We start from the raw sequence: 26,200 nt of genomic DNA, 5'->3' as shown, positions 1-26,200 counted from the left end.
AGAATAAACTGTATGCTGATATTCAAAGACCCTGGGATTTCTCTTACCTCCCACACCAGTTCTACATGCTTTCCAAATGCAAGTGTGTGATGTACAGCATGTGAAGAGCTATAGGGTCAAGCACTTGAAGGTCAGAGCTCACCCACATTTAGTTTACACTGCATGTGTGTTTTCACAGTTTACTCCTATGAAAATCAACTTAGTGTGACTATAAACATAACTATAGTATGTGAAGGGGAAGCATTCATATTCTAAATATAAATAATAAATATTGATAATGGTCATCTACTAGTAAGTTCATAAGACTATCTGCAAACTACCACTTCAAATGTGTTTTAAGTTACTGTTTTTCATCGCAAATCCCATATTTTGCTTTATGCCTAATGGATATAATATAATTATATAATTACATTGTTCTAACAATTTAACTTTAGTAGGTTGTGCCCGTGTTTACTATGGCCTTACTATGAAAACCACATTTGAATTAGAGTTAATATGACAACCGTAGTAAATCTGAACTCAAATACCACATTTAGATTAAATTTACTGCGCTAAAACTAATTTTAATAAATAAAAGGTTAAAAATATATATCCTATAATTAAATCATTATGAATATTACATTTTAAAATCTGGAATAGAACGGAAAATAGTTGAATGGGAAAAATAGTTACCGAAGAAACTGACCTTGCTGCTTACTGCTACAATTTAAAACAAGTCTCATGGTTGTGTCTCAAACCCTCTATTTACCTTATTTACCTAGACAGCATTTTTGGGTATCATAGGCATGTTCGATTTTCATTTTATATGTAAATATTATTTTTTACCTTTATTGTAATGCACCATACTTCTTGCACTATTACCATAATTTAGCTATGAACACGCCTAGGCTATGATGTCCAAACAATGGTGTCTGGGTAGGCGGCTCACTCGGTTTTGAGACGCAGTCAGAGTTCAGCATGCACACCGCAGGGAAGATGAGCGCTTGTGCTAAAATCATTCACCATTCTACCTTTTAGCTTGCTGTCTGGAAACAGTCTGATGGACACATATCGTTTTAATACAGAATAAGTGAATTATATGAAGCATATAAATATTAATCTTGTAATTATAGTGCTTCAATCAGTTAAATCTTGATGAATGGATCTCGTTAAGCGGGATAGCTCTAGCAGCTAGCCTGTTAGCTTAGTGGTGAACTCTGCTACTTTGACCGACGACGCTCAACTTCCTTTCGGCCAGAGAATCACTACAGACCGCGGTCCCTCGGGCCTCACCGGGGCTTGTGTTTCCTTTGAAGTCATCGGCTGTGGTAAACTCCAGGTAAGACAGTCCCACTGCTGTCACACGGTTCTTTCTGATACAAAATATGCTTGTATTAGATTCTGTTAAAATAACGTTTCAGCCAGAGTTTGATACATTAAGCATAAGTTTGTACTTGGTTATGCTGTACAGTGGGCAGAGGACAGTTCTCTCCACAGTGAGCATTTAAAGTGTTTTAAATATTAATTTCAAAATTTTTAGAGCAACACATGTTAAAACTGAAATATAAATTGTTATAAATACTAATAAAAGTGAAGTAAACTCACTTTTATACAATGGTACTGTTATTCATGTACTATAATATTTAAAGACGACTACTCTATACTTCAAGGAATGTCATGGTATTACCATAGTACATGTCCAAAAACATGGTAATACCACAGTACTTTTGCCAGTGTGGGTTTTAGTCACAGCTGTGATTTAATATTTATTTTATTTCTTTATTTTATTATTATTATTTTCAATATTTACATTTAAACAATCTCATTGTCATTTATTATTATGATATTGCAGTCATAGCAATACAGGTAATAACTAATATTGTGTGGTTACTGTAAACTTTTTAAAAAGTTAAACAATTCCTTTCTCTTTCGTTTCCATCCATTCTTCACAGCAGAATGGCAGACAGTGCCAGTCTTCAGTTTGTAAGCCCATATGCATTCGAAGCAATGCAGAAGGTAGATGTGGCCAGACTAGCAGCTTTAAGTGACCCAGAGCTGCGGCTCCTGCTGCCCTGTCTGGTGAGGATGGCTCTCTGTGCCCCTGCGGATCAGAGCAATGCCTGGGCACAGGACAAGAAGCTCATCCTGCGACTGCTGTCAGGGGTGGAGGCGGTGAACTCTATTGTTGCACTGCTGTCTGTAGATTTTCATGCTCTGGAACAGGATGCTAGAAAAGAGCAGCAGCTTAGGTGGGTTCAGAAGAATGTTCTTCTGGGTAGCTGTTTTGTATCATTGGCATAATATATCTGATAATTCAGTCTCGCTCAGAAGTGCTGTGAGAAACTGAGAGGGATGTTATGGACTGAATTTTGCTTAGATATCTGATGATATATATCTGACTAAATTGTCTCCATACAGGCATAAGGCTGGAGGCTCTAATGGCGAAAGCATCCTGGTCTCTCAGCTGCAGCACGGTTTGACTCTGGAGTTTGAGCACAGTGATCCTCTCAGGAGACTCAGACTGGCTCTCAGTGAACTGTTGGCCATTATGAACAAGGTTTAGTGTCATTTTATTTACTCCTGAATAATGATCTGTCCTTCACATTCATATGCAGTTTACAGAGGAAGTGTGTAATTTTTTTCAATGTCAAAATACTTATAGACTTTGTATGCCATTGTAATCAGACTTGCCGTTTTGTCTCAATAGTTGTGCAGAAATTTTTAAAGATTGCAATTTCAAAACATATAAACATATTAAGCATTTATAATGTTACAAAAGATTTCCATTTCAAATAAAATCTATTCTTTGGAACTTTCTATTCATCACAGTTTTTTTTTTTTTTTTTTTTCAGTATTCTATCAGTTTCCACAAAAATATTAAGCAGCACCACTGTTTTCCACATTGATAATAAGAAATGTTCTTGAGCACCAAATCAGCATATTAGAATGATTTCTGAAGGATCATGTGACACTGAAAACTGGAGTAATTGCTACTGAAAATTCAGCTTTGCCATCCCAAGAATAAATTACATTTTAAAATATATTACAACAGAACAGTTATTTTAAATTGTAATAATATTTCACACTGTTACTGTTTTTACTGTATTTTTGTTCAAATAAATGTTGCCTTGGTGAACATAAAAGGTTTCTTACCAAAACATTAAAAATACCGACCGAATAATATATGTAATATGATTCTTTAATTTTCACAACACTGCAAAACCAAAAAACGACATTTATAAAAGACTAAATAAAAAAAAAACATGCATGTTTTCCTCAATATTTCATAAAAATGCCATGTATCTTTGTTAATTTGTTCTATCACACATCAGTATAGTGTTAAAAATATTTTCCTGTCTTCAATAGGTGGCTGACTCTAATGGAGAGTTTTTCCTCAAGTCCTCTGAGTTGTTTGAGAGTCCAGTGTACCTGGAGGAAGTGGCCGATGTTCTCTGCATCTTACAAGCAGGTGAACGGTGTAACATTTTTAATGTGAAACTAAAAACTTTTAGTTGTTGAGCAGAGTTTAAAAACTTTGCTTGACAAGTTTCAACAATCATCTCTAGATCAGTAAATATTTCCTTCAGCATGTCAGAATTGAAGACCTAGCTAAAATTATACTTCAGCTGTGCCTGTAATTTGCCTTTATTTATTGTCTTTAAAGATAAAACTATAAATCTGTCTTAAACTAGGAAAATTACTTCTTGATTTTAAGTTTATCTGCTCCCAACAGAGCTACCTTCTTTGCTGCCCATCATTGAGGTGGCTGAAGCCCTGCTTCACGTGAGGAATGGGGAGTGGTTCTTGTGCCTGCTGGTGGCAAACGTCCCAGACAGCTTCAATGAAGGTATGTCCATTATCTGCTGAAATATTATAATTGACTTTAAAACAATTAAAATATGTAACTTAATCCATTAGCTTTCCTATCCTTCAAAGACAACATACAAAATCTACATTTATTAGATGTATTTATTAGGGGTGTAATGGTATACAGAAGTCACGGTTTGGTACATACCTCGGTCTTGGGGTCACAGTTTAATACGAGTTCGGTACAACAGGAAAAAGCAACAAATCCCTAATGCAAGGTTACTTTTCATTTATTTTGAACCCCTGAGGTAGTTGGTACAGTACAGCCTCCTTTAGTGTATTAAGCACTAAGCAGTGAACAGAATGCACTCTTGCATAGGTCATATTTCTTTTGTCGACATGCATATTTCATCTCTGGACTGTAGTATGCCAAATGATTTTGTCTTATTATAACAGTGGCAACTTAAAATACTCCCATCATTTTTGATCATACAGAGAAAGACATCATTCGAAACATGTACATTTTTATTTGTGTACACTCATATTAAAAACAAAACATAATGCTTTTTTAAAATACTAGCAAGCTCTTGCATGCTATCTGAAAACTTGTTTTGGGTAGGTGCATAGATCATCTCTTTTTCTTCTGCTATGTACGATTGTTTTCTTTTTAACATACCAAAATATAACAATTTGTTTGGTTTATTCTTTTTTCATTGACTATAAAGCCACATGAGACTCAGTTTTACTTTACATTTTATCTGCCTCATGTGGCCATTGCATGATCATCCGAGAGGTGCTAAATTTCCATTTTGATGAGTTTGGCTCCTGATTATGTGCAGTTTGGGCTTAGGTGTGTTTGTGCACCTCTTTATGTGTATGTGGGTTTTCCTCAGAGAAACTCGAAGTGGAAATAAAAACATCTCTGAGTCTCTGGTATCCTTTCATCACTCCCAGGTCCTTGTTGAGTCAATAGCTTATTTGTGTGAGGCCCCATTCAGAGCCAGTTTGAAACATTTCATATTATTGAATGGCCAATTCTCAAGGCTCATTACCTAGACAGGATCTTTCATTGGGAGAATATTCTGCTCAAGGCTGAATCATTAAGGGAAAGAGCTTGTCTATAGAGATACACTGTAATCAGATGCAGCATGAATTGTGACGGACTCGGCTACGTTTTCTCTCAATCAGATGTTTTTTCATAAGAGACTATTGAAACTAATATCATTCCGGCACTTAGTCATAAAAGGTTCTCTGTAATTCTAATCATTCTGCGCAGCAAACTGTCATCTGTGGTTAAAATCGCAGAATAAAAGGGAAACAGATATTTTAATTCAAGGTGAGAGCTTGATTCAGAGCCAAATGAAGAAAAGCTTATTTAAAGATGTTTGTGGAAAATGTGTTAAAATAATCTCACCTGAGCCATAATATAGAAGTTAATACATATGGTTCTGTCAGGTTTAGCTGTGGTGCTCACATAGACGCGTAGGATCGAATCTGGTCTACATAATGTCCCAATAAATGGAGGTCTATGAGGCTTGCAGAAAGATACGTGTTAGCATTCCCATTCATCTCAATAAACTTAGACTGAACCATGTTAACTAGCCCATTCTTGGCCCTTTTGTTTCATATCCAATTTTCTGTATCCATCCTCTAATGTGTCTTTCAATAAAAAGTGTCAAATGCCAAAATGTTATATCTGTCTTGATATATTTGGCTGTATATTGGGATATGAATTATGTACATATACTACCGTTCAAAAGTTTAGTGTCGGTAAGATTTTTTAAAATGTTTTTGAAAGAAGTCTCTTATGCTCACCAAGGCTGCAATTGTTTGATAAAAAAAAAAAAACAGTATGACTGTAATATTGTGAAATATTAAAGGTAACTGTTTTCTGTTTTAATATATTTTAAAATGTAATTTGTTTCTGTAATGACAAAGCTGAATTTTCAGCAGCCATTACTCCAGTCTTCAGAGTCACATAATACCTCAGAAATCATTCTAATATGCTGGTTTGCTTCTCAAGAAACATTTCTTATTATTATCAATGTTGAAAACTGCTCTGCTGCTTAATATTCTTGTGAAAAATGAATGTTCAAAAGAAGAGCATTTATTTGAAATGTAAATCTTTTTTATTATAAATATCTTTGCTGTCACATTTGGTCAATTTAATGCATCCTTGGTGAATAAAAGTTAAAAAAGTAAAAAAAAAAAAAAAATCTTACTGACCCAAAACTTTGAACTGTAATGTATATAATGAAAATATAACAATATTAGTATATTTTATGTGGTTTACAGGCTGCTAAAAAAAATGTATAAAAGCAGCACATTTAATCAAAATTGCTTGTTTCTTTCGTGTCTCCAGTGTGCAGGGGATTGATAAAGAACGGAGAACGGCAGGATGAGGAAAGCGTGGGTGGTCGACGTAGGACAGAAGCTCTCCGGCAGCTGTGTCAGATGAACCCATCTCAAGCTCTGAACATCAGGGCCATGGTGGTGAGTCTCCAGCACTAGACCACCTGTCATTCTCTGTAATTGGCTGTAGATAGAGTGATCAGAACAATGTGTCATATTGAAGTCAAAACCTTGGTCCTTCCGCAGGTGGAGGAGTGTCATCTTCCAGGTCTCGGTGTTGCTCTAACACTGGACTATAAGCCAGACACGGCAGATGAGGCGGTCAGTCCTCTGGTGTCTTATGTCAGCGGCCTACTTCTGGGCACCAATGGAAAAGTGCGCACCTGGTTCAGTATGTTCATTCGCAACGGTCAGCAGGTAAGAAACAACAGTTGCACTAAAGCATTTGATGATTACCTGCTTTGTAAACTCATGAAATGCATGTTTGTGTCTCACTGTCTCACTTCAGAGGAAAAGGGAGAGCAGCTCGGTGCTGTGGCAGATGCGGAGGCAGCTGCTGTTGGAGCTGGTGGCCATATTACCCCGCTCTCGCAGTACCCATGTTCCCAATGACAGTGATATGGACACAGAGAGCAGCTCAGGATACTCTGGCCTGCGGGAGGAGCATGTGGTGAAGGCCAGTGCGCTGCTACGGCTCTATTGCGCACTTATGGGGATCGCTGGTCTTAGGTATGCTACAGTTGATGCAATCAGTCTTTACAGTATAAATGGGTGGTGTAGTAACTCTTAACCACATGTAACTTAGGCACTTAAGCTGCTAAACTGAGGTGCCCTTGATCAAGGCACCGAACCCCCAATCGCTCCGCGGGCGCCACAGCAGAAAATGGCTGCCCACTGCTCTGGGTGTGTGTTTACAGTGTGTGTGTTCAATACTTACTGCTGTGTGTGTGCGCACTAGGACATCATACTTGGCTACACGTCACATCACTTTCGCTTTTTCACTATCTGCGATCCAAAATGGCAGCACAGCTGAAAGGTTTGTTTGAGCTGCGCTCTCTACTGTACAGACATGAATTTGCATTTCCTTCAGCCTGAGGCTTATTCATTTCACTTTTGGTGTGAAGGTTACATTACCTTTACATTTGCCAAAAATAGATCTTTTTTTGTGTGTGTTATTAAAAAATAAGCAAGCAAGCCGAGCCCAGGTGAGAAAAAGTAACCAAAAGTAGCATAACACATTACTCTCAATAAAAAGTAACTTGCTCAATTGGTCACTTTTTAGGGAGTAAAGTAATATTGTAATTCATTACTTTTAAAAGTAGCTTTCCCCAACACTGGAAATTAACTCCACCTGTTTGATTATATTCAGTTCCTGATGACCGCGAATACCTCTTCAAAGTGTCTCAGAGTTTAAAGATGGTTTCAAATGTGTTTTCTCTCCACAGGCCCACAGATGAAGAGGCGGAGCAACTGTTGCAGTTGATGACCAGCCGTCCACCTGCCACGCCTGCAGGAGTGCGCTTTGTCTCCCTGTCCTTCTGCAAGCTACTGGCGTTCCCCACTCTCGTCAGGTACATCCTGTGGCGCTAATACTCCACTTGCTCTGCCCGTTAAGATAAATGATGATTTAATGATTAAAGGGTCATATCATAAATTTAATTTTTCTCCATGAGGTCCACTTGTAATATGCCAAAATCGATAATTAAGTTTGACACCATTTTACACCATTTTAATCTTGTCAGAAATCCAAGGATTTTACTATGAATCATTTTAGCTGCTGATCATTTTGGAAACACTTCTGAAATACTTACACAACTGTTCAAAAGTTTGGGGTCAGTAATTATTTTATTTATTTTTTTAATTGAAATTAATACTTTTACTTACAAGGATACAAGAAATCGATCAGAATTGACAGTAAAGACTTGCATTGTTACAAAAGATTTCAGTAACACTTACAATAAGGTTCATTAGTTAAACATTAGTTAATGTATTAACTCTCATGAACTAACCATGAGCAATACATTTGCTACTGTATTTACCAATCTTCGTTAACGTTAGTTAATGAAAATACAGTTGTTCTGTGATTGTTCATGTTAGCTCACAGTGCATTAACTAATGTTAACAAGATTTTAATAATGTATTAGTAAATGTTGAAATTATCATTAACAAAGATTAATAAATGCTGTATAAGTGCAGTTCATTATTAGTTCATGTTAACTAATGTAGTTAACTAAAGTTAACTAATGAACCTTATTGTAAAGTGTTACCAAGATTTCAATTTTAAATAAATGCTGTCTAAACTTTCTATTCATCAAAGCATCCTGAAAAAAATGTACTACAGGTTCCGCAATCAACATTGATAATAATAATAAATGTTTCTTGAGCACCAAATCAGCATATTTGAATGATTTTTGAAGGATCATGTGAAGGATCAAACGTAATTATTCATGATATGACCCCTTTAACAGTGTAACATTATCAAGTACTTTTCAGTAAAACACTTTCTGTTTTCTGTCACTCAGTTATGTTCAGTGTAAAGCTGTTTGTTTCTGTTCAGTTAAATTCATATTCAATAGTTCAGTACATTTTAGTTTAATTTGCTCAAAATCCGGAGTAAAACCCAGGTGCATCGTCATTGCTGTTGTGTCTTCTCTCTGCAGTACTCCAGAACAAGAGCAGCTGATGGTAATGTGGCTCAGCTGGATGATAAAAGAGGAGGAATATTTCGAGAGGTATGACAAGCCTGGATGGACAAGCCCTTCAAACCCATAATAGCCAATAAATGCATTTTACAACATTCTAAATATGTCAGTTATTTTATGATAAGCAAGAATGAAACCTTGAGAAGCAGTAAATTACAAGAAACACAATTTGTATGCTTGTGTACAAAACTTATGTTTATCCTTATCCTAATCCAATTAGTTTTAATTTCAAAGAGAACAAGTACTTGGAACAAAGTTTTGATTTATTTTCTCATGCTTTGCGTCCTGCAATTATTAGTTCTCATGAGGTCTGCCTGGCACACTCAAACCCACTTCTGTTCTAGACATGGGCTATTTCATGTTTCTTGTTTTTTCATGTATAAAGGCCACTTTAAGAGAAAAAATATAATGTTTTGTGCGTACACAAACATTTGTGGTCAAATGTGCTCAATTTTCTATCTATTAGACAATTTTATGCCTATAAAAGAAGGGGGAAAAGAGCATGAATGATAAAATGAAAACAGATGGGGTTATGCAGAGGTTAGGCAGTGACAGGCTTTTTCAATTTAATAACTAATAAGCAGCTGATGGGTTATAAGTCATCTCTCCTGCAGCTTCGCTCCGCGTGACCCACTGTGATTGGAGCGCTTATCCACACTATAAATTTAGAGATAAATCTCCATCGGTGCACAAATAGTGCATGTTTGTGGTTAGTGTTATCATAGATGTTAAGCCCACTGTAACCCTGGGGGTTGGTATGCGTGTATCTATTTCTTCTGTATAATAAAAGTGTTTAAATATCATTGACTCTTTTTAATCCATTTCTCCTTATTTTGCTTTTCCGTCTCCCTTTTCTCCTCCCTTCTCTTATTCTTTCCAGTGCCGCCGGTGTCTCTGCCTCTTTTGGAGAGATGCTATTACTGGTTGCCATGTATTTCCATAGCAACCAGCTCAGTGCCATCATCGAGCTGGTTTGCTCCACCCTTGGGATGAAGGTGAGTTTAAGCCATCAGTTGAGCAGCACCAGAGCAGCCTGTGAACCGAACAACACAACAATAAGAACATCACTTTAGCACTATTCTGGCAGAATTAGTTTTCTAAATTACATTTGAGTTATAATTATTAATATTAGATGACTGTCATTTCATGTACTTTACTAAGGTGGGTGTGTCTCTTGAACACCAAGGCTGCATTGATTCAATTGGAAATAGAGTAAAAAGTAATTTTGTGAAATATTATTACAACTTAAACTGTTTTCTATTGTAATATGGTTTCAAATGTAACTTATTTTCCAGTCTTCGCTGTCACTGATCCTTTAGAAATAATTCTAATGTGCGGATTTGGTGCTCAAGAAGCATTTCTGATTATCAATGTTGCAAACAGTTGTGCTGATTAATATTTCTGTGTAAACTGTGATACATTTTGATTCTTCAATGAATAGAATGTTTAAAAGTAATGCATTTATTTGAAGTATGTTTTTTTTTTTTAACATTATAAATGTCTTTGAACGGTAGTGTATATGATAAGGGAATTCCATAATGAATGTGCACTAGGTAGTGCAACAACAATTTTCCTTTTAATTAGAGCAATGAGGGTGTGAATAAATGAGCGTTAAAAATACATTCCACAATCGCAGAAGTTTCTATCCCTGTGGGTTTAATTTCACAGAGGACCCCAAAGATAGCTAATATGCACTGTAATTTTTACCAAAGTTGTGTGAAGAAAAACAGCCTGGAAGTGAAATCACATCTGTGAAACACATATTTCAAACAAACACCTGATAGGGATTTTAGTTTCAAAACCCAGTAAAATTCCTACCTAAACAGTAGTTTTGGACATCATAAACATTCGATTTTAACTTATTTTAATAATGAGTAAAAATGCTTTATAATTTAGCTAATTAGCTTTTGGTTAGACAAAACCATTTAATACTAGTGCCTACAGCAGTAGGTCAGGTTTATCCATCAGTGGTGCACTCTAGAGGTATTAGGTTTTTGTTTGTTCTCTATAAAAGCAAGTCCAATTTAGAACATAACAAAAGGTGTACTTAGTGCTGTTTACTTTTGGGCTTAAATGCCAACATTGGTTAAAATCCAAAATTAGTCCTCTAGGTGTAAACATCCATTATACTTGGCCTGCACTGTAAAAGTCTCAGAAGGAAGTGAATTAATTGGCGAATTTATTGATTGTTAGTGTCTGAGAACATGCACATCCCAGAGAAGGCTAAAGCACGTCTGTGTGATATGTAATTGCCCTTAGCTGAGTTGTACATTATTGATGAGTCATGGAGGGTTTGTTTAGCCAGAATGAGTCACTTTCGGCATTGAAAACCTTCATATTTTGTTGAAATTTTTTGAAACTGGATGAAGTTTCTAAAACTTGCAGCTTGAGTTTAATGAGAAACATATTTTGCTTATCCTTCCACAGATCGCCATCAAACCCAGCTCACTGAGCAAAATGAAGACCATTTTCACTCAGGAAATCTTCACAGAACAGGTACCTCTTTCCTTATAGTGGACTGATGGTGTTTAAATGCAAAGCAGTCATCGTAAGAGTCACTAGCCTCTTTTAATAAGAACAATGTTTTTGCAAAAGATAATGAATTGTGTATGTCTCTATTTGACTTATTGCAAGAGCTGTGTAGGCACCAGAGCAAACATCTTAATTACTAACAGCTTGTCATATTATTACATGCACTATTATAGATATCCTGTCCTAGCAGATAACTTTGAGAATTGCGTGCTTGCCATCTGTCGAACACAGCAGAAGCAAAGGGCTTTTTGTTGTTATGGATAAGACATCTGCTGAATATCTTAAATGTAAATGTAGCTGCACAATCATTGCGTCAAGACTGATATTAAGTGGATGTTTGTGTTGTCGCAGGTGGTTACAGCACATGCAGTGAGAGTGGCAGTTACTAATAACCTCAGTGCCAACATCACAGGATTCCTTCCCCATCCATTGCATATACCAGCTCCTGAGGAGCAGAGCCTTCACCAAACATAAAGTGTCCATAAAGGTAAACCTGATGATCTCCCCATACTATTCTGACTGTGCTGTTTCTCTTCTGTTTTGTTTTTGTATCACCTGCTACCTTTTTTTGCACTTTTGTATTGTATTCCATAGTATTTTCTTGCATTCTCTTTCTTCTATATCTATGTCTGTTTTTTGTTCTGTGTCATTGTTATTCTATTCTGTCAAGATTATTCTTTTCCAGTGGGGCGGGGGTCCACTAGGAGGCCAAGGGGGCAGCAGAATGACTTAAAAAGTATTTAAATTAATACATTATTATTAATATATTAAAATAATCTAATTTTAAAGTAATTAAAATGCATCTTTTTCCCTCTAAATAACTATTGTTTTTATTGAAGAACATACACTCTCTCTCTCTCTCTCTCTCTCTATATATAATATATATATATATATAGACCTTATGTGCCAGAGAAACAAGCGCACAGCCATCTTTAGAATTTTGTGGTTGAACTTCCGTTTTTGTGGTAGCTCTGTACATTTCTGTTACGTCTCTGTCAAAGAGTATTTAGCTTGTGAAGTGGATTTACTTATTGTGAAGTTAACGAAAGTTGTCATGAGCATTGAAGCGGATGTCATGACAAATGTCAGTAGACCTGTAAGATTTAAAAACGAGCAGTTAATTCATAAATTTGTAAGATCTTACATCCATGCTGTGGAAATACAATCCGGAAGACAGAATACAATGAGTGCAGTGCTAAAAAGGGGCAGGGCTACATAAGGTAAATAAATAAGAAAACAAGCTGTTGAGAACCACTTTTATATTTTGTAGTTATTATCATCTGTGCTATATTATTTTGTTCTCTGTTTTCTATTTAGTTCTATTCTGTTTAGTTTTTTTTTATTATTATTATTCTGTTGTTTTGTTTTCTGTTCCCATCTACTTTATTTTTGTTCTGTCATCAACTTTTTGTACTTTTGCACTATTCTTTTTTTTTTTTAATGTTCTATTATGTTCTATTATTTTATTTTGTTGCATCCTATGTTCAAAATTGTTTTGTCTCATTCTATTCTTTTCTTTGTTCTCTTACATTCTATTCTGTTGTTGTTTTGTGATTCATTCTCTTTTACTTTATTTTTTATTCTATACTATTTTTTTTTTCTATTCCAGTGTTTTTTTGTTTTTTTGGTTATTCTGTTTGTTTAGTTTTGTTCTATTCTGTTGTTTTATGTTAAGGTCTGTTTTGTTCTGTTTTTTTCCTTATCCTGTTTTGTTTTTCTGTTCTGTTCTGTTAAAACCCACACTGTGCTAACTACACTACATTACTCTGTTGACTTGTTCAGTGCTAGTATTGACTTGAATCCATTGGGTTCTATTATCTATTTGACTGGCTGGCTCCTCTCCTGACTCATGGAAAGACACTCCATTGATTTAATTAAGGATGTGGTTTTTGAATGTGGTAGTGCATCGCGCGACTGATCAGAATGTTTCCTCACAATTACATCGTCAGCCTTAAAGACTGGAATCTGCCTCCTCTAGAGTCAGTAAGCCATGTTATAGCTATTGATCTGCTCAGCTGGAAAGATGATTTAATCACCCGAGTGCCAGAGGTAGATGATTGGATAATTCGCTTATTCTGAATGATCTGAGTTTTCTTTCTTTCTTTCTTTCTTTCTTTCTTTCCCTTTTTTTTAGGACTGGATCTTCAGACAGCTGTGCGAGACGACCACTCCACTCCACACTCAGCTGCTTCCATTAATTGATGTTTACATTAACTCCATCCTGACCCCTGCTTCCAAGACCAATCCTGAGGCCACCAACCAGCCAATCACAGAGCAGGAGATCCTTAATGTTTTCCAGAGCTTGTCAGGGGTGGGTGAAGCTAAAGCATCTCTTTGCTCACATTCACTGCAAAATCATCTAAAAAAGCAAAAAAATAACTGTGATAAATGACCGCCCTGCAGTTACAAAAATCAGCCTACTCAAATCAGCGGCATAGATATTATTAAAGGTTATTTTTAGACAAACGGCCTCTGGATATTAGATTCATAGATTCAGATTTTAGAGGATTTATAGCATAAATCATATACTATCAAAAAGCATTTTAAAACATTTGAGGTTTAACAGTATTAAAGCCCTGTAAAATATATGTCAGTGATACTTCATAGAATAAAGACAATTAATATTCAGTAATATTGTCTATTAAATTGCACTGACACTATCAGACGAGAACACAATTAGAACAACACTGAACTGAGCTGGTAAAGACACTAACTTTGCAATATTGACGCTGTTATTGAACTGATTTAAATCAACATTGAACTTAATAATGACACTATTGTTTTCTGTAGAGATGATTATAGCTGAATTGAACTTGTTTCAACATTGACAGTTATTGAACTGAATTGAAACAACATTAAGCTGAATGACACTTATCTTCTGTAAAGCTGCTTTACAGATGGAATTGAATTTGTTTCATAATTGATTAATTTGACAACATTAACACTTATTTTCCTGTTTATTAATGTTAAGCTGCTTTGAAACAATCTATGTTGTATAAAGCGCTATATAAATAAATGTGACTTCACTTGACTTGACTAGATTATGCACTATATATCTCCAGCCCTGTCCAATACAGATCAAAGCCATATATTCCTGTAACTTCTGCTGCTTTTAACCTCTGTTTGACCTCTCTCCATCTCCCCCTATAATCTGTCTCTCTCTCAGGGAGATGGAGGGAAAGTCCGTTCTCACTACACCATCACCACCCAGTTGCTCATTCTCTATTACATCCTGTCATATGAGGAAGCTCTGCTCGCTAATACAAAGACATTGGGTCAGTATATTACACTCTTACCTGACGTAATATTTAAAATGTCACCTTTAAATAATTTTTTATTAAATTTATATTTTATTATATTAAATTTACTTTCCTTTTATATTTAATTTTTTTTTTATTAATTCATTTTATATAAAATTGTATTTATTTGTACTTTTTATTGTATTTAATAAGTTAAATTAAATTTTATTGACTACGATATAATTATTCCCTGTATATAATTTCTTTAAATTAAAATGTGGTTGTTTCAATTGATCCATTCCATTCAAATTCCAACTTCATCCTGAGTTCTGCATGTATGATTATTTTGTTTTTGGACATCTTTTCTGTTTTGTTGCCTCCTTACAGCCTCCTCAGTTTAATTTTAAACAATTCATTTATTAAATGAACAACAAGACAATCATTTTATCTACAGTTAATCTGGTGCATTCACACTTATGTAAGTTCCTGTCTTGCCACCCAGAGTGCTGTTATAATATTAGGATGAGAGCAGTACAGCTTAGCTTCCTGCTCCCTCCTCTGCATGTTAAATTGCTTCAAACTCACACCAATCACCTGCAGTTTGACTTTGCTTTGGAAGCCTCTCATCGGTTATTAGAGCGGTTACTCTTCACTGTTTATGCACACAGCTCTTCCCAGAGTGCTGTGCTTATTTAATCTCTCTCTCTCCCTCTCTTCTCCTCTATCATCCTGGAGTAATGATGCCCTTTGGCTGTGCTAATGAACTGGAATACAATGAAAAATCACCTGTACATGAGCTGCACCACAGAGGCCTATTTTTAACAAACAGCCTGATAACCATGTGTTTTCTACTGCCAGCACTAATGCAGAAGAAACCAAAATCCTACTCTCCTGCCCTCATGGACCAGATTCCCATTAAACACCTCATCCGCCAGGCACAAGGACTGCAGCAGGAGCTGGGAGGTAAAGGACACCTGTTTAACCTCCAATGCACTTATTTTCAGCAGAGTAGTTTTCAAATATGTTCACCAGGGGTGATAATACAGTCATATCTAGATGCAATTCTTTTCCTCATGACATTACATTGATACTTGAAATGTTTCTCTCAATATATTTTTTATTTTTATGTCCATTGATTTTCGGGCTGTATTCATACAAACAGTGAAACGTTCCAGTGGTTATACTAAATAAAAAATAAATATTAGGGCTGCCCCTACTAAAGATTGCTCTAGTCGACTAGTAGTACTTCATTTAAGCCATTAGTCGGCTAATCGCAGGTTTATATTAATTTATTACTTAAATAATAAATTAATTTAGGGGATACTAAACCATAATAAGCCTTTAAAAAAAAAAAAAAATATATATATATATATATATATAAAATTATTTTTTAAAGGCTCATTATATGTATATATGTATGTATATTAATAAACTAAAAATCCACCTTTCATACGGATTACATAATCAAAGAGTTTTTTTTTTTTTTTTTTTTTTAATTGGTTTGTTTAAAAGTAGACATTTCAGGCTTTCTTGTGAGGTATGTCTGTGAGGCAAGTAACCACGCTGAGTATCGGTTTATTTTTGTGACGCGCTCCAGTTTACGGAGACCAAGACAGCAGAAAGCACGTCCTGTTTGTTTTATTTTACAATAACACAATGTTTTGCATTTATTGTGAGTTTACACAAATAAAACTATTTTTATAGTTTTGAATGATGCATTACTCTTATCAGTATTTTAAGTTGTTTCCGCTGTTATCAGGAAAAAATGCTGTTGTCAGGAAAAAAGTGATCGTGCCGGCACTTCCATGTCATGCAGTAAGCGTACTAATACTTTAGCTTCCACACTCCGCACAAACACTTGGATATGTGCCTAATAATAGTGCACATTTATCTAGGTTAACATTAGAGCGAGCGACCAAGTAAAGTTGCTACTGCTTACTTGTTTCAAATGATAAGCCATATTTAAGGTCGATGGATGATAGGCAAGCGTTTGGATTACCTGTAAATACCACAAGGACCCGCCATTAATGATCTGTTTCTCACGGACTGCGTGACTTCGCCACTTCCTCTGTGTGTGCAGTTTTTTTTTCTGTGACTAACTGACTAATAAAAGTCTAGTACTAAGCCTTTTCTCATTGACTAACATTTAGTAGACTATTACGGTGAAGCCCTAATAAATATCAAATAAAGTTGAATAAGTTTTGTATTTACACTGTTTTATTTCATTTCATTTCATTATTTACATCTTCAGGCCTGCACTCTGCTCTTCTGCGTCTACTGGCCACAAACTACCCTCACCTGTGCATGGTGGAAGACTGGATCAGTGAAGAGGAAGTGACTGGTACTCTGCCCTTACTGAGGAAGATGCTACTGACATCCTCATCCTGCAAATATTCACAGACACAGCTGCGAGAAGGTACGAGCAGCTCACACAATCTTCCACCTAGTTAAAGATTATGACAGAAATTACATTAAAGATTTTCTGGCATATACTGAATTTTCAAAATTTGATGCATTATTTAAAAATATTTTTGACATTGTTCCACATTAAATTATACTAATAATGATTAAAAGTAAATAAAATGGGACATACGTCAAAAATGCCAATTTTGGTTATATCAACACGAAATCAAAATAAGGAACTGGAATGGCATATGTATATATATATTTTTTTTGTAAAATTAAAACAATCATGGATAAAAACAGAAAAGTTGTTGCTCAGGTAGGGTTCTGCAAACCAATTAGCACTTCTCTGCTGTACGACGTATTTCTCACGCAAATTTCACACTAGAGTAAACCAGTCCACTGAACTCTACATTGAAACTCATAAGGCCCTTTGGCACTGGAGATCACAAGTGTTTATTATGGTCTATGATATGAATAGTTTGTTGTAGTAGTCTAACCTTTCATGTGTGTGACTCAGGTTTGCACCTGTGGATTAATGAGCCTGAAGGTGTTTGTGTATTTATACATCGCTGCTCTGACAGGCCTTCTTCTCCACAGGGCTTTTTTTTGTATTCACAGATAGTGACAGGCTTATATGTTTAGTGATTTGGAAATAAAACAAACAATATATTGATTTCTAAATGTGTCTTTGAATTCATTATAATCAAATATTAATATAAGCAATTATTGGCGATTACTTTGATTTATTAATTAGCATAAATGTAAATGAATTACATTTTAAAATTAATCTCTTTTTTCTTTTTCTTTTTTTTTTCTTAGCTTTCCAGAATGTCCTCTCCGGTGGGCCCAGGCTTTTGCGTATCCTAGAGCACCTGACGCTGCTCTCTGCGGGAGATTTAATCCCATACGCAGAGGCTCTGACTGCCAGCATGGGGCTGCTCTTAGAGGACGGCGTCTCTCGCAGAATCCTACAGACTGTTAACAAACTCTGGATGGTACTTAATACAGTCATGCCACGCAAGTGAGACTTCCTCTGTTTTATATGCTGTAGTAAAATGGAAGGATATCTTTAGCACTTGTACTAAGTCTCTATCTTCCTTTACTTTGTCAGGCTGTGGGTAATGACAGTAAATGCTCTGCAGCCATCAGTAAAGCTCCTGCGGCATCAGAGATACACTCAGAATGATCTGATGGTGGATCCTCTCATTGTCCTACGCAGCGACCCCAGAGTCTTCAGGTATTATCTGCTTAGAAATTCTATAATTTATGCCAATTTTATGCTGCTAATAGAATTTGTAATATATGTATATATATATATATATATATATATATATATATATATATATATATATATATATATGTATGTATATATGTGCACATATATGATGGTGAGGAAATTTTCCCACCGGTTAATCGACGTGTGATAACACCAATAATAAAAACTTGTGGGGTGGGGGTGATTTCGGTATTATTTTCCCTCTTTTCTGCCTTGCTTTTAAATCGCTTATGAATGCCAGTGCGGCCATGCGCACTTTACTGTTTTTTTTTTTTAATTAGCGGCAATTCAGGGGTGGCAATTGCTTGAATGGTGGTTTCATTATTATTCTTAATGGAAAAACACAACAACAAAACAGTACAGTGACAAACTTGCTTACATTAAACATAGAACTTTTTGCCATTGTCTTGTCAGTCAGCTCGCCTCACTCTCGTCACATGATAAATGAAATTTGACTCCTGCTGCTGATCTGTGCTGTGACTCTTGTTCGGCTCATGCTGAATTGAGCAGACACATTCAGTTTTCAATTGTAGTGTCTGTTCTCTAACTGAACTAAATGATTTTTATTACTATAAAAAATCAAAATGATGGTGGGGGGGCAGTGCTGCAGTGACCAAGTGATGTAATCAGTGTGTCACTGAACAACACAGACTATCGCAGCAAGTCTAATGTTCACAAAGGCTGCATTTATTTGATCAAAAATACAGTAAAAGTAGTAATGTTATGAAATATTATTACAATTTAAAATAGCTGTTTTCTATTTTAAAATGTAAATTATTCCCATGATTGCAAAGCTAAATTTTCAGCATCATTACTCCAGTCTTAAGTGTCGCATGATCCTTCAGAAATCATTCTAATATGATGATTTGCTGCTTAATAAACATGTCTTCTGATTATCACTGTTGAAAACAGTTGTGCTGCTTATGTTTTTCATGTTTTTATAGTATATTATATTTTATAATATTATGATATATCTTAGTCTTACTGTATGAATTGTGTGTGTTTGTTCTTCTGAAGGTGTCCTCCACTAATGGACATCACTCTTCACATGCTGAACGGGTACCTGCTGGCATCTAAAGCCTACCTGAATGCCCACCTGAAGGAGACGGCTGAATTTGAGCGACAGGCTCAGACTGTATCAAACCTTGGGCTCAGTGGCCAACCTGACACACCTGAGGTCACCAGAGAGGAGCTAAAGAATGCTCTTCTGGCTGCTCAGGTAGACACATGGACACACACATCTCTAATACTCCTCGGAATCATGAGTTTGTACATGTGTTTGCATATGTGTGTTGTGTTTGTCCACCTTCAGGACAGTGCAGCAGTACAGATCTTGCTGGAGGTGTGTTTGCCGTCCCCTCAGGAGGAGCTGCAGCTGGGAGGAGGTGGAGGAGCAGACAGCCTGTTGAGGAGCGTTCAGTCTGCTCCAGGTATTCCCATGCGGAAGCAGGTGGGAGACGAGGTGACTGGGCGGGGGTCCCAGAGGGAATGCGAGGTAGAGGGCGGTCTGCTCAGTGACCTGAGGGAGGTGCAGTGCCTCATCTGTTGCCTGCTGCACCAAATGTTCATCGCAGACCCCAACATTGCCAAACTAGTACACTTCCAGGTAACTAAATCTCTGTTACATAAAAGTAATCACCGTTATGATGATATACATACGTTGTAATAATCAAACCTCATAAAAGTCTTAAAACACAGTACACACACGTTTTCCCTTTACAGATTTCTTACTTTTGTATTTGAAATTTTTTCTTTTACATATTTTAGAGTGAAAAAGGATATTCAGTGAGAAAAAGGCGGGATTGAATTTTATCCATTGGGAATTGATTAGATTGATTAGAGAAAAGTGGTCTCTGTCTGACAGGTGGTTTAAGGGGAGCCGTTAAAAGAGGTGGCAAAGTTACACTACTGTTCAAAAGCTTGGGGGTCAGTAAGATTTTATATATATATATATATATATATATATATTTTTTTTTTTTTTTTTAAGAAAGATTTCTATTTCAAATAAATGCATTTTGTTAACTGTTTATCAATGAATCCTCTAAAAAAGTATCAATTTCCACAGAAATGTTAAGCAAAACTGTTTTCAACTGATGGAAATATTTCTTGAGCACCAAGTCGGCATATTAGAGTGATTTCTGAAGGATCATGTGACTGAAGACTTGAGCAATGATGCCATCACAAGAATACATAACATTTTAATTTAGAAAACAGTTCTTTTAAATTGTAATAAAATTTCACAATATTATTATTATTTTTTTACTGTATTTTTTTATTTAAATAAATGCAGCCTTGGTGAGCCAGAAAAAAAAAAAATCTTAACAACACCCAAACTTTTGAACTATAGTGTAAAATTTTAGCACATGTAATAAGGTCATTTTCATTTTGACTTGAACATAATTTTGTACATTTTGAAATTAAACAGCCATGAGGTTTATATAAATCTGTTTCAGATAAATAAAAATACATTTCTAATTTTGTTCTAAATCTCTATTTGAGTTCTAAATGTGTTCTATATGTATAATGTTTCTTCAGGGTTATCCACAGCCTTTGCTTCCTCTGACAGTGGCAGGAATTCCTTCAATGCACATCTGTCTAGACTTTATCCCAGAACTCCTCGCTCAGCCGCAGCTGGAGAAACAGGTAAGCAAATATCAATGTGTCCATCCATATTATTAGCCATAAATGAAACATGTACTAAGTTCTGGGAGTGACAGCATCATTTTAATTTATGTGTGAATGCCATAAATTATCTTCCCATGTGTGTATACCTGTCATGGTCTACAACAGTAACCATAGCAACGTTTTGTGACTAAATGAGACACACAGAAGTACCATGGTTTACTATATTTAGTATATAAGTATACTCAATAGGATGTGAGAGTCTTTATAACTTTATAGTATATACTACAACTTAACTTAGAGCTGTACAGCTAAAAGTTGAAGTATTAAGAGTTTGTATTACATCATTCAAATCACAGACACATGGTGAGCCCTCAGGGTTGACCTCTGGGCTTGAAGCTAATGGCAGTTTTGTTTTGTCTGCCACAGATCTTCGCCATACAGCTGTTGTCCCATCTGTGCACCCAGTACGCCCTGCCCAAATCCCTCAGTGTGGCACGTCTTGCCATTAGTGTGATGGGTACCCTCCTCACAGGTAGAAATAACTCTTATTTCTTTATCTCTCTTCCATCCTCTCTTTATCTTAGTCTCCATTCTTATTCATTTATTAGGACTGGCATTTTATTAAAGAGTGTCTAAAAATAACATTGATAATTGGAGATATCAGACTACTCTGACTTTTTTTGTAACAAAAACCAACCTATGCAAACTTGTCCCATTATCTTTGTACACACTGCCCTCTGCTGGCCATTTGTTACTGTCTATGACAAACCCTATCTGCAGTGTTTATAAATTATGCATCAGCCATCCATTTATTATGTTTTATTGAATGGAGAACCAGAAGAGTCTTGAGCGCTCTTAAATCCTAAAGTTCCTTACCTTTCTGTATCAGATCACTTAAGTTTTATGTTGTCTTGTGCATCTGTTCTTAAAAGCAACCAAAAACTCATTGCATATGATTCTGTCCAATATATTAACTTGTGTAACTAATTTTTAATTTTTTTAATCTGCCACAGTACTGACCCGTACCAAGCGCTATGCATTTTTCATGCCAACACTGCCATGCCTAGTTTCATTCTGCAAGGCTTTCCCTCCACTGTTTGATGACGTCATGTCCCTGCTGGTTCAGGTGGGACAGGTGTCTGCTGCTGATGTCACCACCAAGGCCAGAGACATTGACCCTCTCATTGCCAGTGAGTGTGTTCTTGTCTTATTTGACTTGATTGTTCTTAATTTTGAAATGTTCAATGGCTGTTGTATGTCCTGGGAATAGGGCAAGAGTATTTTACTCCGTTGACGCTTTGAAGAGATTTTTAACTAAGTTCGATTTAATAGAGTGCAACAGTGCAGGCCCAGTTTTTCAGAGGCCTTGGTTGTGAGGCCTCTGATTTGTGTCGATTTCTTTGCAGAACTATGAGTAATATAGTTTTTCACCAAAAAATCCACCAATATTTAAATACGTTGAAATAATGTGATCTGATGGCTTCAACATAAGAATATTCCATCAGTTAAAAACTTTGCAGCTCACAGTAGGTTAATCTTTAAAGGTTTAGAAGTTACTTCTAAAAAAATAATTCCCCTAAAATTAATGTTTTTTTCTTCCGAGACCCAGCTGTTGCGGTTTAAGTGTTTTACCAAAAATAGATCTAAAAAGGTATACCAAAGGTAAAAAGGTGTACCAAAAAAAAAAAAAAACTATTATAGTTTTTATTTTATACTCTTTTGTTGTTGTTGTTGTTGTTGTTGTTTGTTTTTCTCTCCATGGAAATAGCTACCAAAGCTGGAAAACTTGCTGAAGGTTTTGAATAGTTTTATATTTGCGAAGGGCTGCATAATTATCGTGACATGGTCTTGTATGATTATTAAACAACCACAAAAAGCCAAGATTCAGATTAGTGTAATTCAAAAATTTCTGACTATTATCAGTTATTATACAAATCCAATAATGTGATATTGTGTATCAGAAAAGGAGATTTCACCAGATTTTAAATAATTTATGCATTACACACTGAAACTCAAATATGGAAGCTTGTTTCTGCCACTGAATAAAAAATAAAAAAAGTCAGAATTGTAAGATATAAACTAGCAATCGCAAGTTATAAAGTCAGAATTGCGAGATATAAAGTCACAATTGCGAGTTATAAAGCCAGATTTGTGAGATATAAACTCGCAATTGCGAGTTATAAAGTTATAATTGTGATATAAAGTTGCAATTGTGAGTTATAAAGTCAGAACTGCGGGATATAAAGTCGCTATTGCGAGATCTCGCAATTGTGAGTTTATAACACGCAATTTGAGTTAGAAAAGAAGTTAGAATTGTGAGATAAAAAGTTGCAATTACCTTTTTTATTTATTTACTTTGTGGTGGAAACAAGCTTTCATACTCAAAGGTCTTCCTTCAGTTTTCATATAAACATTTAATTTGTAATATATTAATTATAATAGTATTGAAATGTACTATAGTAATACTGCATTAATATATTCATTACATTAATATATACTTCTTCACTATTATATTACCATCAAATTCAACTAAAAAATTGTGAAAAGTGGCTTTTGACCCCAGCTAACAGCTAAAGTAGACCAAAAATCTACTTGCATATTCAGGTACCATATGAATGCCAAGAAAACTGGGTTAATTTTACTCACCACACTTTGAAAGAGGTTTGAGTTTGATTCCCAAGTGTGATGACTCTTAAAGAGTAACTGTTTCTGCAGGCTTTGGAAGCCCATGGCATTGCTTGCAAGTTCATAGTTTTTGCAGTCTGCTGAGGATGCCAGCTTTTGTTTCAGTTTTTTATGCCTTTTTGTTCATGTATCCTTTTTATAAGCATCAGCAATATGAGGTTATCATTTCACAGTATATTTCTCAGTGTTTATCAAGATAATCACAATATTATTTGGCCAAATCACATAGCCCTAGATTAAGATCTAATGCTCTGTGCTCTTGTGTTTAGGGCTTCAATATCTGAGAGAGAAGCCACAGGAAATACCTCTATCAGAATCCAAACTCTCTCTACCAAAGAGATCTGCAGAGGAGCTGGGCGGAGCCGATCCTGACGTACAGCTGTGCTATCAGATAGAGGCCACCTTCATGGACATCATCAGCTCCAGCACACAGGCACTGTGACAACACAAAACAGGCAAATAGAAATGTTAATGGACTGTGCATAGATTGGAATGAATATTTTGTCCCATGTAAAAATTAAGTCTCATGTTACAGGACTCTAGGTCGTAGAAATCTACTTATGAACCTACGAAGCATTATAATGATAGATGTCTTACAGCTGTTGGACTAGTGCTGAGAATATTTCAGTTTAAATACAATCCACTCAAAACCATGAACATGATTTTTCTATATAAATCCTCAGTTTTGGCATACCAATACAAGTGATGAAAACATCTGGAATGAAGGGTAATGAAAGATAGTCTAATTTGATATAGTTTTAAGTAAACTGTACTTATATGATATATATGAAAAGTCAAATCACTGAGTACCATTTTTAAAAACAAAGGATAAGATGTGCTGAAAGATAAAAATATAGATTGCAATTCCATATTCTGTTGCCAGCGAAATCCACAGTCTATATTTGACTCAAAATAACATTGACTTTCCAGGAAGCGTTTTTTAAGTCTTAAGTGAAATGGACGCTCATTCTCTGGCCTGTCCTAAAGGATTGGTTTAATTCAGGTCACAAAGCAGCTTACTGTAGAAGTAGTAGACATTTTCTAAATAGTGTGTTAGCTTGTTAGTTAAGTGTGCATTCGAGTGTGCGACGAGATGTGTGTGTGTGTCCAGGGCACTTAGCAGTAATATTATCGGTCTGTTTTCTAGACCAGCATTTAACTGTATTTTCTTGGCTCAAAGTGTGACATCTGAATTTTTTTGTTACCTTGGTTTTGTTTACATGTCGATCCTTTGAACATTTGTATTAAAACATCTTTTTGGAAAGACTTTGTTTACTCACTTTTGATTATAACTTAATAATGGCTTACTTGTAGTTGCTTATTATGTTGGGGTTTTAACATGGAAAAAAATCACACTTCACCTTTATTTAGCACATTCTGAGAAGAACATATGGCTGACATTGTGAACCGTTTGAGGTTGCCAAATAATAAGTCACAAAAAGCACCAACAGTTTTAATTAAAAACATTTACATAAACTTCAATATTTCACATAGGCCACCTGATATTTCACATAGTCCACCTGATATTTTTTTTATCCTTTATCTGTGGTGATAAAAATAGTATTAAAAATAACACATCCTTTAGATCCACATGGTGGCGCTCTTGTCACATGTAAAAATACTGGCTCCAAAGCCTGGAGTACACATGGAAACGCTTATGCATGTTCAATGATGGCATGATCAATGATTGGAGCATAACAAATAACTTGGCCAATCACATGCTCCTTTTGCTCCGGTACAATGGTTTTCTGTGTTGTGAGAGCTTTAGAAAATGCTTTGACTTAATTTGCAATCAAAGTTGGCCCACGATACTTCACATTAAGTAGAGAAATCCAGTAAATACAAGAATGTACGTCTTTTCTGAGCCAAATTACACCATGAGGCTTGACCCAACCTTGTGTTACTTAAAAAACAATCACTTTTTTTTTTTTTTTGCGTCATTTTCACCCATGTAAAATATTTTGTAATGTCCCTTTAAGAAGCTGTTGAGTTTTCCCTCTTGTCTGATGTGCAGTATATGCACCTACATAAGGATACATAAAAATAACTAAGCCTTCCATAACTTCTAAGTGCACATCTGCCCATAGGGTGATCGAAGATGCTGTTGCGTGTGATAAAAGTGGAAGAAAAGGCACAAAATATGCATCCAGAGTGTTTTTGTGGTATAAATGGTGCTCAGCGCAGGTCTTTTGCCTCTTCAGAGCTCTGAGCTGCTGTGAATGGCCTCAGGCTAGCAAAGGCGAAATCACAGCTCAGTTTTGTTTCCCCTTTAAGGCGCTGTCAAGTTTAAACACCTTTTTCGCACAGAAAGCTTCTGTGCTCTTTTCTCTCTTTCACCTTTCCTTGCACCTCTGTTCTTGCGCGAGTGTGCACGCCAGAGAGAAATGGAAATGTTTATCACCTCCCCTAGCAGACCCGGCTTCCTCTGTTCCAGGGCCATTTCTCGTTACTTGTTCATTTGACCTTCTATTGAGTTATTTTCCTCACTTCTGGATGCCTTGAGTGGGAAGTTTGCCGTTTGAGTATACGTGCATGCATCAGTAAGTCGGATTGACTTTGTGCTGTGAGACAAAGGTCTGCTGATATCTAAAAGCACT

At 35.8% G+C, this 26,200-nt stretch overlaps 1 protein-coding gene across 1 annotated transcript; it reads left to right on the top strand.

Moving 5' to 3' along the window:
• The first annotated feature begins 886 nt into the window (after window positions 1-886).
• ints2 (integrator complex subunit 2) lies at window positions 887-24,867 on the top strand. Its single transcript, XM_051909205.1, is given in 26 exon segments — window positions 887-1,318; window positions 1,935-2,228; window positions 2,398-2,536; window positions 3,346-3,448; window positions 3,713-3,826; window positions 6,149-6,279; window positions 6,385-6,555; window positions 6,647-6,867; window positions 7,584-7,709; window positions 8,799-8,870; window positions 9,721-9,835; window positions 11,268-11,336; window positions 11,724-11,792; window positions 11,794-11,859; window positions 13,507-13,683; window positions 14,539-14,647; window positions 15,470-15,574; window positions 16,863-17,027; window positions 17,837-18,038; window positions 18,129-18,254; window positions 19,311-19,512; window positions 19,606-19,899; window positions 20,829-20,936; window positions 21,345-21,450; window positions 21,932-22,108; window positions 23,873-24,867. Coding segments are annotated over 25 exon segments (3,633 nt in total). The 5' UTR covers window positions 887-1,318; window position 1,935; the 3' UTR covers window positions 24,046-24,867.
• Window positions 24,868-26,200: the final 1,333 nt, after the last annotated feature.

Source organism: Ctenopharyngodon idella, chromosome 10, assembly GCF_019924925.1.
Source record: "Ctenopharyngodon idella isolate HZGC_01 chromosome 10, HZGC01, whole genome shotgun sequence".
NCBI lineage: Eukaryota > Metazoa > Chordata > Actinopteri > Cypriniformes > Xenocyprididae > Ctenopharyngodon > Ctenopharyngodon idella.
Note: the sequence above shows the minus strand (reverse complement) of the source record. Positions and strands in the feature narration are given on the sequence as shown.